The sequence below is a fragment of the Eschrichtius robustus genome, chromosome 7 (assembly GCF_028021215.1).
Source record: "Eschrichtius robustus isolate mEscRob2 chromosome 7, mEscRob2.pri, whole genome shotgun sequence".
Classification (NCBI taxonomy): domain Eukaryota; kingdom Metazoa; phylum Chordata; class Mammalia; order Artiodactyla; family Eschrichtiidae; genus Eschrichtius; species Eschrichtius robustus.
In genome coordinates this window covers 105,532,155-105,554,884 of record NC_090830.1, presented here as the reverse complement: position 1 = coordinate 105,554,884, position 22,730 = coordinate 105,532,155, and the positions used below count along the sequence as shown (strand labels likewise).

General features: G+C 39.9%; 1 protein-coding gene and 1 non-coding gene across 4 annotated transcripts; both read right to left on the bottom strand.

Annotated features, from left to right (window-relative positions):
* Window positions 1-847: 847 nt before the first annotated feature.
* CEP55 (centrosomal protein 55) lies at window positions 848-21,800 on the bottom strand. Of its 3 annotated transcripts, none has more exons than XM_068548976.1 (9): window positions 21,721-21,800; window positions 19,746-19,940; window positions 17,462-17,737; window positions 15,199-15,264; window positions 7,073-7,223; window positions 5,957-6,270; window positions 4,222-4,293; window positions 3,424-3,549; window positions 848-2,009 (listed from the first exon to the last, which is right to left on the bottom strand). In XM_068548976.1, exons 2-9 carry the CDS (start codon window positions 19,926-19,928, stop codon window positions 1,809-1,811), a joined length of 1,389 nt encoding a protein of 462 aa, XP_068405077.1. In that variant the 5' UTR covers window positions 19,929-19,940; window positions 21,721-21,800; the 3' UTR covers window positions 848-1,808. The 3 variants fall into 3 exon arrangements, with proteins under 3 accessions (XP_068405077.1, XP_068405078.1, XP_068405079.1); XM_068548977.1 differs by lacking the exon at window positions 21,721-21,800 and adding an exon at window positions 21,449-21,557; XM_068548978.1 differs by lacking the exon at window positions 21,721-21,800 and adding an exon at window positions 21,043-21,099.
* On the bottom strand, window positions 12,105-12,211 carry LOC137767903 (U6 spliceosomal RNA). Its single transcript, XR_011074594.1, has one exon. It is a non-coding gene; the product is annotated as a U6 spliceosomal RNA (small nuclear RNA).
* Window positions 21,801-22,730: the final 930 nt, after the last annotated feature.

Here is a 22,730-nt window from a genome sequence, read left to right as displayed (position 1 = left end):
GGTTCAGGATTGCTTCTCTGTGCTCAGTCTCAAACTCAGGGCTCACCTCTCAGAAGCGCTCCATGGCCTGCCTTGGGGCTACCCTTGTGAGTGGCTCCATTTCACTTCTTAGTCTTGTTTTACTATTGCTTTTTCCTACTTCTTTTAAATTTTACCTTAGTATAAGACATATCTTTGAAGAGTCAGACCTCCAATCTTTATTAGACTAAAGCAGGGTTTAAATAAATCAATTCCTCTACTCAACATATACCTTGATTATAGCACTTCCTACAACATATTATACTTACATGTTCAGCTGTTGGTCTCTTCTACCAGACTGTGAAGATGGAGCTGCATTTTACTATCACTGTATCACTAACACCTAGCCCAGAGCCTTGCGTGTAGTTGGCATTTAATAAACGTTTGGAGAATGAACTTAAAGATGTTGCCGAATTGGCACAGCAGGGATCCATGGAACAGGTGGAGGGGTTTGACAAGGCAGAACTTCCCAGACCAGAGGGATGAAAGAGACCAGGTGTGTTCTGCCATTTCTGTAACTCAAGAAACATCCCATTACTCCAGTTATATCACTTCAGGATACTGAGTTTGGAGAATTCATAAGGGTTTTCTGGTGGAGAGAAGATGGGCTTTGGAGTCAACCTGGAGGCTGAAATCCAAGGATGTCTTTTTTTTATGATTATGGGCATTTTGCTTAAACTTTCTGAGCTTCATGCAGTTTTTGGTTCCAAGGTATCCTGAACCACCTTATCATCTTACACTGTACGTTTATCTGTAACTCTCTGGCACCCCTCTCAGGGCAGAAATCTTACAATACCTGTCTATATACATATACACTCCTCAGAGCAAAACTTATTATATAATTTTATTCTTTTCTCCTCTACATTACTAACAGTAGCCCAGTGTTAAGCATTTTAGAAAACCTGAAGAAATAAAAAATTTCTTGGTTTACACACGCATGTATAAAAATATATATTCAGATAAGCAAATATCTGCTCATTACATCGCCCAGCTTTTGAGAGCGCCAAAAATAAATAAATAAAACACGTGCAAATCAAAAGAGAGGGCTAGGTGGTTTTGTCAAAATTCATTTTAACAATTTTAGCTAACCAACATGTGCTAATGAAATTCAAGTTAAAGTTATAGCCAGTTAACATTACAGAAAACATTGTGTGTGGCTACTAAGGAGTATTCCTTAAACAGAATCTGCTTTGTGCTTAGAACACAGGTAGGTTTACAGTTTCAACAGTCAGCAGCAATAAAGATCAGGAAAATCCCCAACTCTTCTAATAACCGCTCTATCATAGAAAGGAAAAAAAAATGAAAAAAGTATCACCATCTTTTCTCAATGGACATCAAAATCAGAACTGTAGGCTTAATAAGTGCTTGGATTAAAAAATACTTACACAATAAGATCCCTGGTTAATAACCTTTGATTTTTAAAAATCCACAAAACATAAAATAGTTGCTTGTTGGTGTAACAAATTTGACCCACAAGCAATAACCTGAACTATCTTTTCTCCATCAAGTACTTTAACAGTGCAAAATGTTAGTCATCTCAGCATTCAATACTCTCCACATTCTGTCACTAAAGCCTCAAGATGAACCATTGCAGGGAGGTATCACTGCCAAGGAAATGCAAATCAGGCAAAAAAATAATAATAATACAATGATTCACTCCTATGCCAGAGTCTCAAAGGTATATAGGCACTTTCTGATCTGAGGTGAAATAAGTAATTCAAAATGTCCATAAGCTAATGTAAAATACAGTACTGAATCTTTTGACACAAAAACAAAGAATAATTATACTGTTACTCAGAACAGTATTCAACATGGACGAGTAGATCTCGATGTTCGGTGGCTGGATACTGGATATTGCACTTGGGACATTCCACCAGGCTTTCATTTAGTGCAGCAGTAGGACTTTTTGGTGAGGCAACTTTTCCTCTGTTTTCAGTCTCTCCTTGGCAAGCGACTAATGGCTCTGTGAAGGCAAACTCACGAAGCTGCTTCTGAAAAATAAATGTCAAACGAACACGGTTTGTATAGATGGCCTACCATCCAGCAGTTGTAACTGCTCCGTAGGTACTCCAGTTGCTTCAGCCCTGTAGACAGATTTTCTTCTGAATCTCTCTGGTCACCGATATTACGGTGGTAACATACAAGGTGGTTATAAATCACCCAAATTACCCAGGAAGTACTAGGGTTGGGTGTTTACATAGATAGGTTTTATTAAAATGCTTAGAGCCAAATGTAAAGGTGGGCGGGTGGGCAGTGCTGATGAAGTTTGCTAGGTTTGTAAAGGAGGGGTAACTTCAGTAATAAAGAACTACATGGAATTAAGAGCAGCAAAGAATTTTAGCAGGTCAAACAGGTTATACACAGAAATGACTAAGATGTTGTATAATTCCTTTGTGACTTCCCTATTTCATGATTTTTTCCCCTGAGGAATTTAGAATAGTCAGTAAAGCTTAAAAATGAGCACTTTACAACATAATATGAAGATGATGGATGGTAGGAACACAAAGAAAAATACAGGAAAATTATGGATTCTTTTGTATACCCTTTGGCTTCCTATACTTTGAAAAACAGTCATCAACAGGAATGAATTATAAATTTCAATTTCAAATATTATAAATGGTCAATATCAATGACATAAATAGAGCCAAAAATTTATTTTCTGTCTTTTCTTCATAAAGAAATTACAAATGATTTCAACAACTGCTTTTTTCTCTTTTGAAAACTGAGGAATTCTGTTTGTAACATTTCACCATCTGCAAATATTCTGCAGTACTAGGATGATATATGAAATGTGTGCTAATGGGACATAACACACACAGACCCTAACAGATTTGGTCCAAAGCTTATTAATAGGATGAAAATAGGTAAATCAAAAACCATTTCCTCATAGAAGCATGTTATTTAAAAGGTTAGTGTTTAAAAAGATTATGTGTTCAGGGTAACCCACAGAAAGTACTCAACTCAATATGCCTAGAAGAGAGTATTAACAGTAATAGTCCATTAGCCCTAAAACCAGCATTTTTTTCTTTCTTTCTTTTTAAATAGAAAAGAATAATTTCAATTCAGGATGTACAACTGCCCTGCCTTGCCCCCTGTATCCCCCAGGCCAGGCACTGTTTAGTGCCTTTAGAATCACAGAGCCCAGGGTGGGTGAGGAATGATCCCAGGCACCGGTAATGTTATCATTACCAAGAGGCCCATGATGTCTCTCTGTCTAGTCCTCTGAACTGATGCTCAAAGGGCAGTTGCTTCAGAAGAGACAGGGGATTTGATTTGATTGATTTGAGAAACAGCCATTCTTTAAGCTGTATCCTCCTACTTCAGGAAATGGTTTTACACATAAATAGAAAGATGGCAGAAAGAGAAAAATGAAAATAAGTTTTAGTTTAACCATTCCGAACTCACCAAGGATTCCAACTGTGTTATTTGATTTCTTGCTTTTCGGAGCTCCTTAAGAATTACATGCAATTGATGCTGCATATTTTGACGGTCAAGTTTTTCATTTTCAAAGTCTAAAGTACATGCCTGCATCTAGAAAAAATGCCCAAGACAAGACAGTGACAGCTAGCATATACTGTCTAGTTTTCTTGACTGGATGCTTTCATTTTTTTTTTTTTATTAGCACAAGAAGCAAACATGTATTGTACCATTAGAGCAAGAATTCCTCTGAGCACAGTGAGATGTTGATAAATGAAAAAGCTTTGTCCAAGGAGCAAAACCAAAGCTTGAGGTATAAGTGAGTGAGGAGCAGCTTAAGAAGCTGCTGGTTAGAATTCGTCCTCCCCATCCTCCTTTTTGTGGGGAAGGGAAAGAGATGGCTGTTCCCTGGTTTGGAATATACTAAAAATCTCTGGTGTCTCTTCTGAGAATAACTGGTGTCTCTTTGAGTTCCACTTGAAGTTATCAAGCAGCCCTATTAGGGACATCCGGTCAGACTAGCAGCCATTTAGGGAAGAATAAAATTTGCTAAGACAAACATCTACCTGTCAAGAAAATTGCCATGTCACCTTAGAGAATCTGGTTTAGCCTAAAGATAGTAACGGGAACATATGGCTGGCACAGTCACTTTAAATATTTTGTTAAAGTTTTTAAAAAACATTTTCTACGACTTTCAAATGTTTCTTCACAGAATAGTGTAAACATGAGGAAAAATTCCATTTTCTAAAGGGTTAAATGGAATTTAGAAGCAACCCCAATGAATACCTGTTGTTCCAACAGAGCTACCCTTGTCTGCTCCTCTTGCTGCTTCAACAGAGTCGTGTAAAGAAACTGGACCTGTAGGATGTAAATAGAACCAACACTGTCACATTGACATTTTATGGTTTGACCTTGACCTGGGATGCATGACAGGCTCACATTTCTAACCAGGGCAACACCTGCTCTTCTGGGTGAGTCCTTCTAGCTGTGGTTGAGCAGCCTATGTATATAAGCAGCTGAGCAGTACCGCCCAGGCCAAGAGTTCCCTGAGGCACAGACTGAATGTTGATAAAAAACACTAAACCGCAGTGGACACACCCACTTTCCTTCAGGTTCTGACATCCACTAATATTTCTGAGTAGGATAACAAAGCTGGCAGAGCCTGGCCACCTCGGCCAGAGTAGAAGCAAAATTCTCAGTCACTTCTGCATAATCTTTCATAAATATCACTGCTTGCACCTGCAGGCAGAAGTAAGGGTGGTAAAGACTAAGAAGGCAAATGTTACAGACTATTTTTTTCCCTCTCTCTCAACTTTTGGAGGATTTAAAAAATTACTATTCTTTTTTTTCTTAAATTAATTTATTTAATTTTTGACTGCGTTGGGTCTTCATTGCTGCACGTGGGCTTTTTCTAATTGCGGTGAACGAGGGCTGCTCTTCACTGCGGTGCGCGGGCTTCTCATTGCAGTGGCTTCTCTTGTTGCAGAGCACAGGCTCTAGGCGAGCGGGCTTCAGTAGTTGTGGCTCGTGGGCTCTAGAGCGCAGGCTCAGTAGTTGTGGCTCAAAAGCTCAGTTGCTCCACGGCATGTGGGATCTTCCCAGACCAGGGCTTGAACCCGTGTCCCCTGCATTGGCAGGCGGATTCTTAACCACTGTGCCACCATGGAAGTCCCCCAAATTACTATTCTAATAGTAGCAATAACTAACATTTACCTAGCCCTTTAATTTACAAAGCGCTTTTACATTCTCTCAGTTGACCTTCATAAAAGTCCTATGCGGTGAGAAGAGGTTGTTATATCTACTATTATTAATTTGACACAAATAACCTGCAAGTCAGAGAAGTTAGCTGATTTTCCTCAGGCCACATAATTAGAGACCTGGTATGGACCTCAAATTATGTTTTTTCCATTATTTCATGCTGCCAGGCAAAATTTAAATTAATGAGTTTCTGTTGAAGTAGTATTCAATTCTAATAATCCTCAGTAATGCCAACATTACTGAGACGGACATCCTGGATCCGGCTGTGAGCATAGTGAGAACGTGGAGGGCATCTGGTAATTAACTTGAGTCAGTGTCATCACAATCTCAGTGCCAGCCTAGGAATCAGCCTTGATCCCCCCTTAACTTCCCCTCTTTCAGCTTCTCACACATACCTAACTCCTCCTCACTCGGCTTTTGTGTCTGTGATTTCCTCCCACTAGGAGGGCATTCCCACAGTCGCCCACCTCGCTGGTTCCTTCTCACCATCAGCTTTGTCCAAAAACCATCTCCTCAGTGATGCTTCCGCCGGCCCCCAATTTCTCTTGGTCATATTACCCTGTTTTATTTTCTTTAGTTTACTTGTTTATTTAGGTACTTGTTTATGGTCTGTCTCCCTTCTAAGTATGAACTCCTAGGAGGGGGCAGGAACTTGCGTTGCTCCTCGTTGGTTCCCAAGTAGTTAAAATAGTCCCTGACACTTAGTAAGTACCTTGAAAATTCTGAATTATAAACCATGGAAAACCTTGCTGGTTAGACTCACCTGAGATAAGAGCTCTTCAGATCTCTTCTTCTCTTCTTCAAGTTTTTCCCTGGCAAGATCATTCTCTTCCTTGAGCCTTTGTATTTTCTCTGTTTTATGCCTATCGTCTTCCAGATGTTGTACATCTGCCTTTCTTTGTGAACACAACAGCTGATTTAAATCTTGCACTTCTTTTTGGGTTTCTTCATATTTTCTTCGAAATTCACTAAGTTCAAAATTCAACTGAGTTATTGTTTGTCGTTCCACATCAAGATCGTTTTTTGCATTTGCCAAGAGATGGTTGTAATATTTTTGCTTTTCTTCCTGAAGATAACCTATGACAAACACATCAGGGCACAACTCATTTTATAAGAGAGAGAATTTTCCTGAAGAAATAAATGTAAATATGTTTCTATAAACAAGATCACATTTATTTCCTCACCTTCAAAAACGAAGAGTCAAGAGATAGGGAACATGGCTGATATTTGACAGAACAAGAAACAGAAGTTCAGGTATACTACTTGAAGGCACAAAATGAATAAATAGAAGAACTAGAAACAGTAATATAATTATTCTGAGGGAGGGAAAGTCACTAATGTCTAAAGAAAACAAATCAACAAATAGGGCCATTAACTCATTATTTATAGATATGGAGGTAAGTGTCAGAGAAGCTGCAAACCACTTGGCAAAAAAGACAGCATCACTCAGAAGAAACTTCACCTCAATTCTAGGGTGAGATTCAAATGATTGAAGAATAATGTATAAAGATGTAATCTTTCTCCTGGGATTGATATGAATAACTGCTAAAGGGAAGCTGAGTAAAAAGATAAGGTCAGCACTGGGGGAAATAAAGTTGGAGAAGGACTTTGAAGGAGGGGAAGGATATGCAAGGTGGAGAAAACTTAGTGTGCCTTCAGGGCTGCAAGATCCCTTTACCTTGTGACTTATGCCCTTTGGTACCAGAAAACAATGGGAAATGAAACAGACTGGCTAAAATAGTATTTCTTACTTCAGGGCTAGCAGACCTGCTCTTACTTTACTTTATAACACATGTCCATAAGAATCTAAATTTGATGAATCTCTCCTTTTGAAAAATGTCAGGCAGGCCAACCCTAAAGAACATTTTCATACCAGTACCTTCTGATTCAGTCTTTTTTGTCTCCTGTGGGAGTGCATGAACATCTGTTTCCAATTTCTGTTCCAACTCAAAGATCTTCGCTAAAAGTCCTTTTACGTAGACCTCTCGCTGCTGATCATACACAAGCCATTGCTGATTTTTCTCCAGAGCCTCAAAGTGAAAATGAAAGCAAATCAATAATAAAAACCCAAACTCTTAAAATGGACAAGGGAGCCCAAGGGATGCAGTCTTTTCCAGCACACAAAAACTCTACAGCTCATATCATAGAATGATTCTAGGCAACCACTGTAAAGCTCCTGACACAGAGACACATTCTAAGGCCACACACCTTCAGAATACCTAATAACATGGCAAAGTCACGTCTACATGGGGTTAAGTTCATTTGTCTGCTGTTTCCTATACACAATTTGCTTTGTGTCTGTGTCCATGTCATTCTCTGTAAACAGAATGTCTTTGTGGTAGAGGTGGAGGTGCACTGCTCAGATACTCTTTTAAGAAAGAGCTGTTTCCACCCAACATAGGGCTCTGCCTGGGAGCTCTCCATGGGGTGGACAGAGGCTCTGTCAGGTTTGCATCCTGGCCTGACGGTGCCCCTGCCCAGTCCTGCTGCCTTCCTTTTCCTTTCACGGATGTCGCTCCCCAATAAACCGTTTGCACTGCTAACTCCATTTCAAACTTAAATACCATCCTCTCTCTTTATCACCAATTTTCATCTTTTACATCTTTTAGAACTCAAAAATCCCAAATTGGGACCAGTCATCTGGTTTGTATAGGGGCTTATGAACTCAGTTGTTATATATACATATATCTACATATTTTTAAAAATTATTTTATCAACCATCTTCAGCTTTTTTCTGTTTGCTGTTTCTCTCAAATAGATAGTAAGTTCCTTGAAGTGGCAGACCATGCTTTTCCAAGAGAATTCCCAGGTTTTGCATACAATGTATAGTCAAGAAATTATTTGAATGATGGGATAATATTAATAAAATAAAATAAGCAGTGTCTGTTGAAGTTAGCTGGTAAGAGGGAAAGTGCTTCACTTTACTGTTACTGCTAATATTATTTTTTCATTTCAGTTACATCTTTCCTACAAGAAACTAGATGATGCCTTACCAGCCACCTAGCAGAAGCTGGAAAATTTTATAAAATCACATCTACATTTTCTGTGGATCATACCACCTGATCTGTGGCAAGACATTAGCAAAATATTCACATAAGAAGCTACATTAAGGGCTTCCCTGGTGGTGCAGTGGTTAAGAATCCACCTGCCAATGCAGGGGACATGGGTTTGAGCCCTGGTCCGGGAAGATCCCACACGCCGTGGAGCAACTAAGCCCATGTGCCACAACTACTGAGCCTGCGCTCTAGAGCCTGCGAGCCACAACTACTGACCCCACATGCCACAACTACTGAAGCCCGCACACCTAGCGCCTGTGTTCCGCAACAAGAGAAGTCACCGCAATGAGAAGCCCTCGCACCGCAACGAAGAGTAGCCCCCACTCACCGCAACTAGAGAAAGTCCATGCGCAGCAACGAAGACCCAACACAGCCAAAATAAATAAATAAATAAATACATACATAAAAAAAATTGAAAGAAGTTTCATATTAAAAAAAAAAAAGACGCTACATTTACTTCAGTGGATACAACAAGGTAGAAGATATGGACAGAGGTGTATAGATTTATGAAATTTCTTAATGAAAAATTCTATTGATATTTTGATTGTTAACTAGGACAAATTCACATATCTTCTGATTCTAACTCTCACTTCTCTTAACCACTGGATCCTTGCAAATTCAGTCAAAGGCAAAGCCAAAGGAGCCTGTGGGGCATCCCCAGCAACTGTACAAACCTCCTCCCCCTCATCCATACCTCCTGTTTTGCCAGTAACAGCTTTCATTGTTGTTACTGAAAGCAGGACGTAGATTCAGGTTGAAAGCTAGCAAAGAAGACAGTTCACCTGTGGGTACTAGAGGGAAAAAAGTCTTGAAATTCTTATACTGTAGCACCAACATGCAATGAGATTATAACTCCTCTCTCCTTTCCAATCTAGGTCTTCAGTCCAAGAGGATGGGACCGCCACCCTTTCGTTCTATGTTACCGGGAGGCTGGGGAAATAAGTCTCAATTACTATTTGTGTAAAGAGAGCATGCACAGCTAAACCTGATGTCACATGCATAAAATGTTATGGATGAAGGGCCCCAGGAGGAGGCGCACACAGTGATGCTAACACCCCTTCGCAATGGCCAAGCTCCCTGGTACTGAGCCCTCTGTCCCTGCCGCCCATGCTATCACCTGTCTATCCCCACAGGAATACCTGCTGGAGCAATGATTCACTGCTGGGTCTTGGTAAACCCTGATCATTTGGGGATTTAGAAATCCTCAGTTGGAGGGTGATTTCCCCATTGAGAAGAGTGAGAGAAGATGCAGGCCACGACCAAAAGCTTTAAGTCAGTTAATACAACGATAACTCAGTATTTTGAGTTAAAATAGTTACTGCTAATAAGTTCAGTTCAACCTCTTCCTTGGTCCCCCAAAGTGCTAAATTGTTCTACTTATATTAAATAACTGAGAATATTTTAAAGCTTCAGGACACCACTTGCTGAACTGTAGCTATGTTCCCTTAGGCTGACATTAAAATTGTCCACCATCTGCCGCCTCCCATCTCTTCAGGTCGCAGCCTGGCCTTTCCTCTCCTCCACTGCTGCCTTGTTGTCTACACAACTGTGCACACCCTCTGTGCCTCTTCCCTCTGTGCAGAGTGCCCTAGAACCCCTTCCTGTTACCTGCCCACTTAAGTACCACATTTTCATCAAGTTCTGATGAATCCAGGCTTGTCTTTCAAGGCTTCTCACCATAACTGTCCTCATTAAGCTTCCTCTCCTTCCTAAGCCAATAGTGATTTTCATGTCCACTCAATCTATTCGGCATCTTATACTCATGACCTTGATCGTCTCCTGATGATACTTATCTTAACTACATCCTGAGCCCTCTGGACAGCTGAGCACAGGCTTGTTTAGATATTTTCTTTCACAGTTCCTTGTTTGTGTTCACTGTTTCCGTAACCAGTGGCTGCCTGATAAATGTTTGTGAACGATGTTGACAACATGGGGTGGGGAGACAATGGCTGCAAGAACAAGCAAGCCTTGTAGCCCCAAACCAGAGTTTGTGAGTGTTCAGGGAAGAGGAGAGGGCAGGAAAGAATCTAGCAGTTCCTTACGCACAGTAGAACAATACATTTAGAGTGATTCAAAAAGAATAAAACATTTTCAAAAATCGATTACTCATTAACTAAGTAATGCGTAATGGAACTATCACAAATATTTCTATAATCTTACAAGTGTATAATATGTATCCTTTGTGTCATAATTCATCCCAGACCTGTTAGAATTTACTATTATCAATAATGAAAGTGTGGCAGCCAGGATGTGTAACTTCTTAACCTTCAGGGCTGCCAGAAAGAGATGGCAAAAACACAAAGTTCTTAACAAAAAAGTTGCATGGTGTAACTCTACTGAAGTAGCATATACATACTGGAATACATTTTCAGAAGTGTTCAATTCTTTATGAATCATCCTGCATTTGTTGTAGGTACACTGTAAAAGGTGGGGCTCCTGCCCCCCGCCCCACAATCTCACTCTAGAAGTGAGATGGGATAAGTGGTAAGTACATACTGGAAGTTTTTGGTTGCATATCAGGGCATCTTCTTTCAGGTAGGAATTTTCATCCTTTAAAGATACAGGCAGGGACTTCCATGGTGGTGCAGTGGCTAAGAATCCGTCTGCCAATGCAGGGGATGCAGGTTCAATCCCTGGTCTGGGAAGATCCCACATGCCGCAGAGCAACTATGTGTCACAACTACTGAGCCTGCACTCTAGAGTCCGCGAGCCACAACTACAGAGGCCTGTGCACCTAGAGCCCGTGCTCTGCAACAAAGAGAAGGCACCACAATGAGAAGCCCACACACCGCAACGAAGAGTAGTCCCCGCTCGCCACAACTAGAGAGAGCCCGTGCGTAGCAACAAAGACCCAACACAGCCAAAAAATAAATAAAATTAAAAAAAAAAAGAAAGACTACACCCCAAGAAGTAACCACATATTAAAAAAAAAAAATCCACCTGCCAATGCAGGGGACACGGGTTCGAGCCCTGGACCAGGAAGATCCCACATGCCGCAGAGCAACTAAGCCCGTGTGCCACAACTACTAAGCCTGTGCTCTAGAGCCCACGAGCCACAACTACTGAAGCCCACAGACCTAGAACCCATGCTCCGCAACAAGAGAAGCCACCGCAACGAAGAGTAGCCCCCGCTCACCACAACTAGAGAAAGCCCGCGTGCAGCAATGAAGACCCAATGCAGCCATAAGTAAGTAAATAAATAAATAAATAATAAAAATTTTAGAAAGATACAGGCAGTTGAGCTCTATGTCCAAAAAGATCTCTATATAGGGAAACTCTAAGTCTAGAGAGTTCCTCCAACCTTTGCTAGGCTGCTTCCACAAGTATCCTAGAAACTCATGAGCAAAGCTTCCAGGTATGGGGCTTAAAGGATTTTCAATGTCTGTTCTCTATAAAACTAGGAAATGGATTAGGAAGACAGAGGCAGCCTCTGGAATCAATGACTTAGTCCAGGGCCCTCCCCCCAGCCACTCTTCTCTCTGCACCTGTCAGGCAGTTATAACATTAGTTTTCCTCATATGGCTGAAGAGTTCATTTATAAAGCGGAGATACTGTATAGCCACTCTGTTTTATACACTCAAATTTAATTGATAAGAGATGTAGCATTGTACGACTCAAAAAGCACGCATATATCCTAATACTTATAAATCATTGTTAGATGCTAAAGATACCTAACTTTATACCGAATTTAAAATATGTCCGTATTTAAGCAATATTTTAATATAAATAATTTAAGTCAATGTTGGATGGTCATGAAAATTTTCTTCTTTTAAATGAATCTGTCTATACATTACTTAAGTAGGAGAAACAAAACTATATTGGTTTAAGATATGAGAGACAATATTCTTTTTCTTTTTAAATATGGACTGCTTCACGAATTTGCATGTCATCCTTGCGCAGGGGCTGTGCTAATCTTCTCTGTATCGTTCCAATTTTAGTATATGTGCTGCCAAAGCGAGCACAAGAGAGACAATATTCTAAAAGGCCACGTGATGGCGATGTTACTTCAATAAAGTAGTAAACACTTCTTTACTCCTGACCTCACTGACTCTTTGCATCTACTCTTTCATTTCTTTATAGAATCAATAATAAATGGATTTGATAGCTACCAGTGAATGCTGACATTATGAGTTTTGTATCCTTAGAGTCCTCCTCGCATTAGTTATCTCTTCCAGCTTTGTGTCATCTACACATCTGTTAGACATGCATTTACCATTTCCATCCAAGTTATCAGTAAAAATACAGAACAGGAGTGGGCAAAAGTGAAGCCGTATGGAATGCTACTAAAGCTCTTCCTCCTGCTTTGGCAGGGATCCATTAAATATTCCTTGGGCAAAAACTCTAATGTAGATTGAAACGTTAGCCTATATTGGAGGAAGAAAAAATGTGCATCAATTGACAAAACCGGAATATGGATGGTAGATTACATACAAGTATTGTGTCCATGTTAAATTTATTAAAGTTGCTATCTGTACTGTAGTCACGTAAGAGAGTATCCTCAAAAAAAAAAAAGAGTGTCCTCATCCTTAGGAATATACATTGAAGTATATAGGCTTAAAGGGCTGTAGATATATGCAACTATTTTATGGTTCAGAAAAAAATACTGGACTTCCCTGGCGGCGCAGTGGTTAAGAATCCGCCTGCCAATGCAGGGGACACGGGTTCGAGCCCTGGTCCGGGAAGATTCCACATGCCGTGGAGCAACTAAGCCCATGTGCCACAACTACTGAGCCCGCGCGCTAGAGCCCTCGAGCCACAACTACTGAGCCCGCGTGCCACAACTACTGAAGCCCACACACCTAGAGCCTGTGCGCCACAGCAAGAGAAGCCACCGCAATGAGAAACCCGTGCACCACAACAAAGAGTAGCCCCCACTCTCCGCAACTAGAGAAAAGCCCACGCGTAGCAACGAGGATCCAATGCAGCCAAAATAAATAAAATTAAAAAAAAAAAATTATATCTGTGTGTGTGTGTTGATGGGGGTGGGGACTGAAAGAGAAAGAGTATAAAATGGGGTAAAATGTTAACAATAGTTCAATTTTGGTAAAGAGTATGTGGGCTTCTATGTACCATTTTCCATTCTTGTAACTTTTCTGTAAATTTGAATTTTTTCCAAATAAAAAATAAAATAATTATTATTTATCTTCCATAATTCTACATTTAAAAATCAGATTTTCCTTTTTTTTTTTGGCCTCACTGCACAGCTTTTGGGATCTTAGCTCTCCGACCAGGGACTGAACCTGTTCCCCCTGCAGTGGAAGCTGACAGTCCTAACCACTGGACCACCAGGGAATTCCCTAAAAATCAGATATTTTAAAATCAAGAGCAAGAAATGCCTATTAAAACTGACTTTTAGCTATTCGGTTTCAAAGTTACTGACACTGGAGAATGTTTACAGCATTAACTCCGTGTAATTATTTCAAAATATCAGCGAGACCTAAATGGTAGCTGAGGAATGATACAGCTCGGCCTTAAGATTATTTTAGCATAACAAATACTGATTCTTAAAATAGGTGGGTAAACTTCTACAGGAAGTTTTGTGGGAGCTTTGCAGAGGGTGTAGGATTAGAATTGCTGAGCTCCCCAAAGCCAAATACTGTGACAGTGCAGACTCTGAGGAGTGAGATTTCTCTTTCCCTACTGCTAAGTCCTCCAACTATAATTCTCCTCCTGGTCGAAAAGATCTGCTGAGACTCCAAAGGGATAACCAGAGCTAAACCACCTCTTGCTCCCCAAATGTAATTTAATGGTTCTTAAAGGGTGGTCTTCAGACCACTAACGGTAGCAGCAGCACCTGGAGCTTACTGGAAATGGAGAATTTCAGGTTCTACCCCAGACCAATCCTCATTACATAAAAATAACTTTAGTTGCTCTTTGAAGCAGTTACCACTGAGAAGCCTAAAAATTACCGGTGTTTAAGAAAACAGCATCTATTTTCAGGTACTTTGCTAAAAGAGACACTAGTGAAATTCAAGAAACTTCGCAAGATTCCATTTAGTCATTCTTTCCAATTTTGTAGATGCTGGGGATAGTATATGACATACAAAAAACTTATTTTGATAGTTTTTTAAGAATTATGTTTCTTCTGTATTTTTGTTACCTCTAGGTAAATTACTTTGATGAGGGTATGTGGTACCCAGTTATACAGACACTCAACAGATTTAAATTCTTCTTTTGAAGATCAAATAGACCTCAAGGTACACCTGCTAGATAAGACAAAACAGGAATCTTGAGAGCATACCTAGATCAGGGTAGACATGCCAGTAATATTTCTGGAATCACAATATCTACCTACTGACCCAATAATTAAATCAAGAATTTCATACTTTGCACATCTAATCTTAAAACTTGAAAAAGTACAATATGAATAGTAGTCTTGTGTCCCCAATTTATTTAATTTCCAATGAAACTCACCAATCCATTTAAGACATAAGTTTGAAGTAATACAGCTTTACCATATATCTAAAATAACCTCATATCAAATTCTAGAAAAAAGAAACATTGAATACACAAAGAATGTGTTTCCTTTTCAAACTATGAAAGCAAACCCTGGTTCCAAGGGAATAATTTCAAACTAAGGAATACATCTTGCGTGGATAAACAAAAAGAAAAAAAAAACTACAAGTTAAATTACATTATAAAAATCAAATAGTTGAGCAAATTAGATTTAGGTGAAGAAGGGATACTGTTGAGGTATTTGGTAGAAATGGTGATTTCTAGGGCTTTCTATCCTAAAGAGTCCATACTTAGAGGAACTGGCCTTCTTGAATGCCTGGAAAGAGACTTAAAGGTAGTAACCTAGAGAGATGATCTCAAACCATTCACTTCTCCATCTCCTCAAAAGATTTTTTTCAAGCCACAGCATTACTGCTGTCAATTTGCATGAAATTTAATAATAAATGAAGTAGTCCTCTTTAGCCATAACTTAATAAAAGAAAAATGAACTTACATCTTTCAGCTGTATTTCCATTTCATGATTACTCAGTGATGAACTGAAGCAACTTGCAGCCACAGTCTACAAGTAAATCAATATTAGTTAACATCATAAATTTAACAACAGAAGTTTCCTCATTATATTTAGTTTCATAATAATACAGTATAATTCACAGGGGCATCCCAAAATCCAGATCTGGTATATGCCAGGTGATGGGTAGCAGAGCAGAATTAAGATGTCCTGGAAGCTTTCTAAGCAGATTGGAAACCCTGAGATTTCATATCTAATTTGACCTCTGAGGTCACCTGGACCCCAGGATCGCCAGAATAGCCCTCAATGCATATGAACAGCCCATTGATTTTCACCAGAAGGAGACAAAACAGCTGGGCTATTTAAATGAAATCTGGAAAATATTAAATTGGCAAATAAAAGACGAAAGTTGTTTTCTAGAATTATATTTGTATTACCAATAGTATTAATTAGTATTCATTCATATAGAACTCAAAACATAATTTGTCCCCTCTTTTTTCTTCATTTTCTCATAGAGGAAAAAAAAGAGGGGAGGTAGGTGGTAAGGTACCCAGGCTAGTCAACAAAACTCATAAAAAGCTATATTTCAGTCTTTTAACAGCTATAAGGAAAGAGATGTATGTGAAGGATGGCAAAGAAGCTCAAAACATTTTTTTCTCCAAAGATGCTCTAGCCACCCTAGTATGTAGCCCTTTCTCCCTCTCAATTTAGTCCTTTAGGTAGAAACTATGACAGAGATAGTTCATCAAATCCCTTTCCTTTCTCCCTGGGCACATTGTGGACTACATTTCCCAGACTTCCCTGTGGTTAGTGAGGTCATGAGACTGAATTCTGTCCAATGGAACGTGAGTAAAAGTGAGATATGCCATTCCCAGGCCTAGACCTCACACGCTCCCGCAATTCTCCACATGCTCTCTAGCCCACAGCTGTGTATAGCGGATCTGGTGGAGGACTGCACCCTGAGGGATGGGGGAGCCACTAGAAGGAAGGAACGTGGATCTCTGAATGACTATGTGGAGCAAAGCCTCCTCCACTCCAACCTGCCCTAGGCTGTGACATGAGGGAAAAATAATCATTTGTCACATAAGACTCTGAGATTTGTAGGTCGGTTGTTAGGCAATTAGACATGCTGACTAATACAGAAATGAGTAGTGGGTATTCCACAATTATAATAAGAATTCATTTTTTAAATTATCATTTCTTCCAAGATTTACATTTCCACCTTCAAAAGTAAAGAAACTAATTCTTGAGCTTTAAGTAAAGGTTTAGTCAACCATGTAAGATCTGACTATAATGTTTCATGAGTTTCAGTTCCACGGAAATTCTCTAGAAAAGCTTAACCTCTTTGAACTCATCTGTAGAAACACTCAATTGCCCATCTATGAGAGTACACATAAATTATAGGTACTCTAAAGGGGAGATAAAGTAGAAAGACCCTTAACATCGTTGACATATTGTATCTGAAAGCCATAGATTTTCTTCTGTAGGTGGTATTAATAGTTGTAGTACTAGTATTATTCAAATGTCCAAATTTCCAAAAGAATCAAAGGTCTGATCATAAGAAACCATTTATTTAGCACTTACTGTATGCCAGGCACTCTGCTAGGCTATTTACATATACTGTAACATTTAATCTCCAGTATTCTTACCCTGATTTTACTGATGTGGAAATTGAGGTTTAGGAGAGGGGTCTGGTGAATTCTAGCATTGTCTCCAAGGCTAGAGAGGTTAAGGAATTTGTTCAGAGTCACACAGCTAGCAAGTGGAAGAACAAAGATCTGAACTCAGATCTGCCTATCCACAAATCCTTGCTCTTTTTGCTACACTAGTGACGCTAAAACAAAAGAGAGGGAGAAAAAGCACATACAGTTAGGAAAAAAGCATACTTGATATTTTAACTGGGTATCTCAAATAAGAAAAACAACCAAAAAATGAAGCCTATTGTTTTCACAATACAAACTATAGAAAAAAGAACTCAACAAAATCTTCCTGGCTGTTGTAGATACACTGCGGATTCTGTATTCTGAATACTCCCTTGCATAAAACAATGGTGTGGGGAGTGAAGGGAGCCATATTACCTATTTTTGCTTATGGAGAAGTACCAGGCTATAAAAAAAAAAAAGGAACCTGTTAGTATACTATAGTGTTTCACCATTTGCCAAGCATGTTTTAACAAACTCATTCTCCATAAGAATTACAAACTGTATCAGAAAAGATTAAAAATATCTGGGTTTAAAGAAATTAGTACCTGTGATAAACAAAGTGTATCAGCTTTGCCTTCAAGTTCAGCAAGTCTTGCAGTTGTAGCAGACAACTGTTTTTTCAATACATCTGCCTCTTCAGACAAGGATTTCAACAGCTGTTCCCTCCTTTCACCTTCCTTTGTTTTCTCTTCCAGCTGTTCAAGCAATGCAGTAGTGCTGTGTTTGGCTTTCAGCTCGTCTCTGAGTCGCTGTATTTCTTTGTCCTTCTCTGTGAGGCGATAAGCATTCTTCTCTCTCTCAGCTTCAAGGACTCGAATTTTCTAGATATAAACCAAGAAGAATCTTAGAACAAGGCCAGGTCAAACACGAAAATAAATAGTACATTACAACAAGCGTTTATGAAGTGTTTATTATATATCAAGTCAGCATTATACCAGATACCAGGGCAAAAAAGAAGATGAAGCCTGGGAGGGGAGTCTGGGAGAGAATGGATACATGTATATGCATGGCTGAGTCGCTTTGCTGTGCACCTGAAAATATCACAGCATTGTTAATCAGCTATACTCCAATATAAAATAAAAAGTTAAAAAAAAAAAGATGAAGCCAAGGTCTTATGCTCAGAGAAATCAGAGAGGTAAACCAATACATTAATGCAATATGGTAAGTGCTGTGGTTAAGATATATAGAAAATGAATGGGACATGGACACAGAAAGGAGATCACTCTGTCAGCAGTGGTTAGAGAAAGCTAAAGAAAAGCTGGCTCTCACCTGAGTATCTGCTAGTCATTCCCCCATCATGCCAGTTCTAATAATCTTAAAGGCTAAAAGTGAGTCACACAAAGAGATACATGCTCACTGATGAACTTGAAGCAACAGAATTTAAAAATAACAAAATGTTCTACCCGGATAAAAGTGCATTCATAAACTTGCTTTTTGTTAGTAAATGATTTGGTGTCAAATCTAGAAGGTGACCTTCAAAGGAGTGTTCAACATTTTCAAGGATTTGAAAGATAAAGAAGACATGTTTGTTGAACTCCTGCTGGCATAAGAGAGAACGCATCAATAGAGAGATGATAGAAAAAGTTAGCAGAATGGCTTTACATGCTAACAAAGGAAAAACAACATAAAACTAAAAACTTGCATTTGAGGGTGGGGAAGAGAAGCAGTTGTTCAAATAAAGATGGGGAAATTGAGTTGGACAGTTGTATGAAAATGATGAGGGAATTTTCAGTTGCCTACAAGCTTAAGACAAGACAGTAGTATGATACAGTTACCAAAAAACCGAATTCCATTTTAAGCTTTCATAGAGTATATCATCCAGATTACGGGAAATAATAGTACTGTTTCAACCTGTGTTTGCCACTGTATGCAATACTAGGTACATAATTCAAGAGGGACATGAACACACCACAGAGTGTTCAGGAAAGTGACCAGGAGGAGAAAAAGCCAGTAAAGCCGAAGAATATGGGGTTGGTCTACAGAAAAGTAAGAGGAACCAAGATTTCCTTGGATATCTGAAAAGTTGTCAATTGGATAAAAAAGAAAAATAGACTTGTTCTGTGTAGCTTTAGTTGACATAACTAGAACAAACGGGTAGAAGTTACAGGAAGTTTAATTTCAATTGATTATAAAGGGGTTTTGATAGCCAGTGCTCGTCAGAAGTGGAATGAACTGGAAAGAGATCTCTCAGGAAAGCTATTAGATTCCTTCACCAGATTACAAAATAATCTTTATGTCTAAGAATTGGTGATATGCGTTAAAAAAAAATGTGTTAAAATATGTTAACACATATTATGTATTAAAAAAAGTAATAAATATGTGTTAAAAAATAATAAATCATTTGGTTTTATGATGTGCCTATAAAGTAAAATTTAAAGGAATCCAATGATATTATTTAGTACAGATCATTTATTATCTATGAACAATAAAAGTACTTTTGCAAAATAAATTACAATCAAATTAACGATTAAATTTTAAATCCTTCCAGTTCTAGCAAATTCCTAACTGCTTTACAGACTATATCATACCAAATTGTAAATTAGGGAAATATAGTTTAACAGAACACAAAATGCTAATATCTGTAATGATTTTACCTTAAAAAAAAATGAAGACAAAGATTACTTGTAAAGCAGCCAATATACACGATTAAATGGGTTTTTATTTTATTTTATTTTTTTAAATGGGTTTTTAAAACATTCACATTAAAAGCTAAATCCCAAAGTTGACATTAGATTTGTTTTTTACATTTAGTGAACATAAAAACTACATTATATCATTATACTTTCTCATCTCCTACAGCAAAGCTTACTACAGTTTAAAGGGTCTTACCTCCAAAAGTCTGTGTCTGTCTTTATCAGTCAGCTTTCCTTTTCCGCTTGCAATTTCATCCACCGATGTTTTTAAGGCTGCAATTTCTCCCCTAAATTTTTCTAATGCAGCTTCTGATTTGGAGTTACTAGGCTTTGGTCCCCATTTACTTTTAATTAAATCTTTGGGACTTCTGGAAGACATCTCTGAAAATGTCTGTAAAAATAAAAATACAGTTATAAGTCTGAGTTTACAAGGTCAAATCTCTGGTTTGAAAAGGTCTAATAACTAATTTGCTAAACAGAAGAACTTTTCTATCTAAATAGAAGTGATATAGCCAAACCAGTAGGGTATGGAACAGGGACTGGGGAAGGCTTCTAGCGTGCTAGTAACACTATATATTTCTAAAATCTGGGTGATAGATACATGGCGAGTATTCAATATGTCAACTTGTACTCTTGTGTTTGTGCAGGATTCTGTATGTGTGTCATACTTCAATAGAAAAGTTTCATTTAAAAAAAATGGAGGGATAACCAATGATTAAACCATTAAATGAAGCCTGAAAGAAGTAGATCACAATCAAAGACAAATTTTACCCAAAAATAAAAAGCTAATGATAAATAATGTAATTCTGAATATCTGGACGTTGAAACGTCATTACCTGACATAATGGTGCGTCCTCTGTTTTATAAGCTAGGCCTAGTTCAGATCTATCTTAATAATAATAGTCAGCTGAGAGAGCACAGTGGGCAGAAGTGAGAAGAATCCAATATGAGGCATTTATAGGAAAAAGAGACAATATTCACAGAATTCAGGAATGACAGGAATTAAGAATAAGGAGTAAGGAGAAGTTTAGCATATTTGCTAATAGTATTAGATGACATTTAAGAAGCAAGGGTATAATATAAACTCTAGGAGCAAAATACATAGCAAAAATTACTGTGTATATAATAAAAGTAGTTTTAATTAGGGAGGTTAAAAAGCAATTTTCCACCTATGGATCCCAAGATAAAATAATGGTAATGTGACTAGGGAATCCAGAGGAATATGATACTATTCATGCATTCAAAAAATATTGGAGAATTTAATTTACCAGACAGCATATTAGGCGCTGGGTATACACTGGCAGAAAAAAGAAAAAAGAAAGAAAGAAATGAAAGAGAGACATGTCCCTTACATAACGGAACTTTCGATCTAGCAGACGCGGCAGGCAGTAACAAGGAAACGAACATAGATTCTCAAGTTGTAAAAATAAATGTTATCCAGGAAATGAAAAGTACAATGATAAATGATACCAGTAACAGTAGAGGAGACCTACTTAGACACCTCGGTGGAGAAGGTTTTTCTACGGAAGGGAACTTAAGGGTCATCCTGTGTGGACTCAGAGAGCCTGAAAATACCATTAGTGGGTAAACTGAGTTGAAGAGACCATCTATCACAAGGTTAGCCCTGGAGTTTTGCCCATTCTAAGGTGAAAGACTAAGATAACCAGCAAAGGGCACGACGCCTCTATTACAGGCCACGTCGTCTGCAAGTGGAGGCAAATCTTACGAAAACCCTCACAGAAGATCTCACGTGGGAAGACAGGCAAAGAAAAACTGCAAAAACGGGCACCTTTTTTCTCACCCCCACTTTGAAGATGTCTGTAGAATAGACATGAAAGTGCCTGCTAATCCGCAAAAGGCTTTACTAACGAAAGACCTTGGCCAAGTCACTCGAACTACCTGCGCTTGTCTGAAAGAGGAGGATAATACCCGCCGCAGGGCTGAAAGGAGGGATCGAATCCGCGACGGCCGTGAGGCACCCAGCCAGGGCCAGGAACCAAGTGAGAGCCAGGGAAACACGACGGACACCCGGGAGGGCAGAGATTGAACCCCAGCTAACGCGATCTCCCACTGACCCCCCCTCCCTCGCGGTCTCGCCCGGCCCCGGGGCTGCGGGCCCTGGCCGCCCCCGCCACCCTCCGCGGTCGCCCCCCGCAGCAGCCAGCCGGCACCTGAGGGGAAGCGCTGCGCCTCGCTTCGGCCCAGTCTCACCCTCCGGCGCGGGAGCCGCTTCCGGGAGTTTGAATCCCGCGGCTGTGGGGTGGGGCACGTCACTGCCGGCGGGGTTGAGGCACGCGCGACGGGATCGCGGCTCTCCGATTGGCTGCGGCCTCCGAGGGGCGGGGCCTGGAACCTGAGGGCCGATGGAGTGCGGGCTGGAGACCCTCAGGGCCGGGGTCGAAGGGTGGGGCTGAGGCCGAGAGGCGGGGTCGAAGACGGGAAGGCTTTCGGCGGACCCGCTACCGAGTTCTGGGACTTTCTCAACGCTTTTCTGAGGTTTCAGACCTCAAGCTCGGTGTTTCTTTGTAAGGAACTGATTTGTGTTTATCCACTTTGGGGCTGAAGCAAATTACTATGCTGAGCGAGATAAACCCAGTGACTGTGAGCGGGGACTAACCGGATCCGCGTCCTTGAGCATGATTCGCCCTTCCGAGTACCAGTTTCGCCCTTTATAAAATGGGAGAATTGGATTCCACAAGGGGGCACAGCCTCCCTGTTTTCCTCTTGGGGTGAGCCTTCCTCCTCCCAAAAATCAGGGTGGAGCAACGGGGAGTGTAGCCTGTGGGAGGATTGATAGGCACGCCCAGATTGAACGCTGAGATTATGAGCCCTAGAGGAAGCAAGCTAGGCAGGCGTTTGCTCCAGATTGCTGCCTTCCGGCTCGGTGTCTATTGGTTAAATACGGGTCCTGGTTACCCGCTTTGAGGACTTTCTCTTGCTAAAACCCAGAGGCACAGAAAGCGTTTGGCAGGGCCTGCCCTTCTCAGGCCGAGCATAGACTCATCAGAGGCTTGATACAATAAAAAGGATACAGTAGCAAAACATCCTAGGAAAGCAGCGTCACACAGGGGTTAAACTCTGGATTAGGAATGACTTTAGCTCCTGACTGCCTCTTACTAGCTGTGTGTTCTTGAATAAGTTATTAACCTCTCTGAGCCTCAATTTCCTGATCTGTAAAATG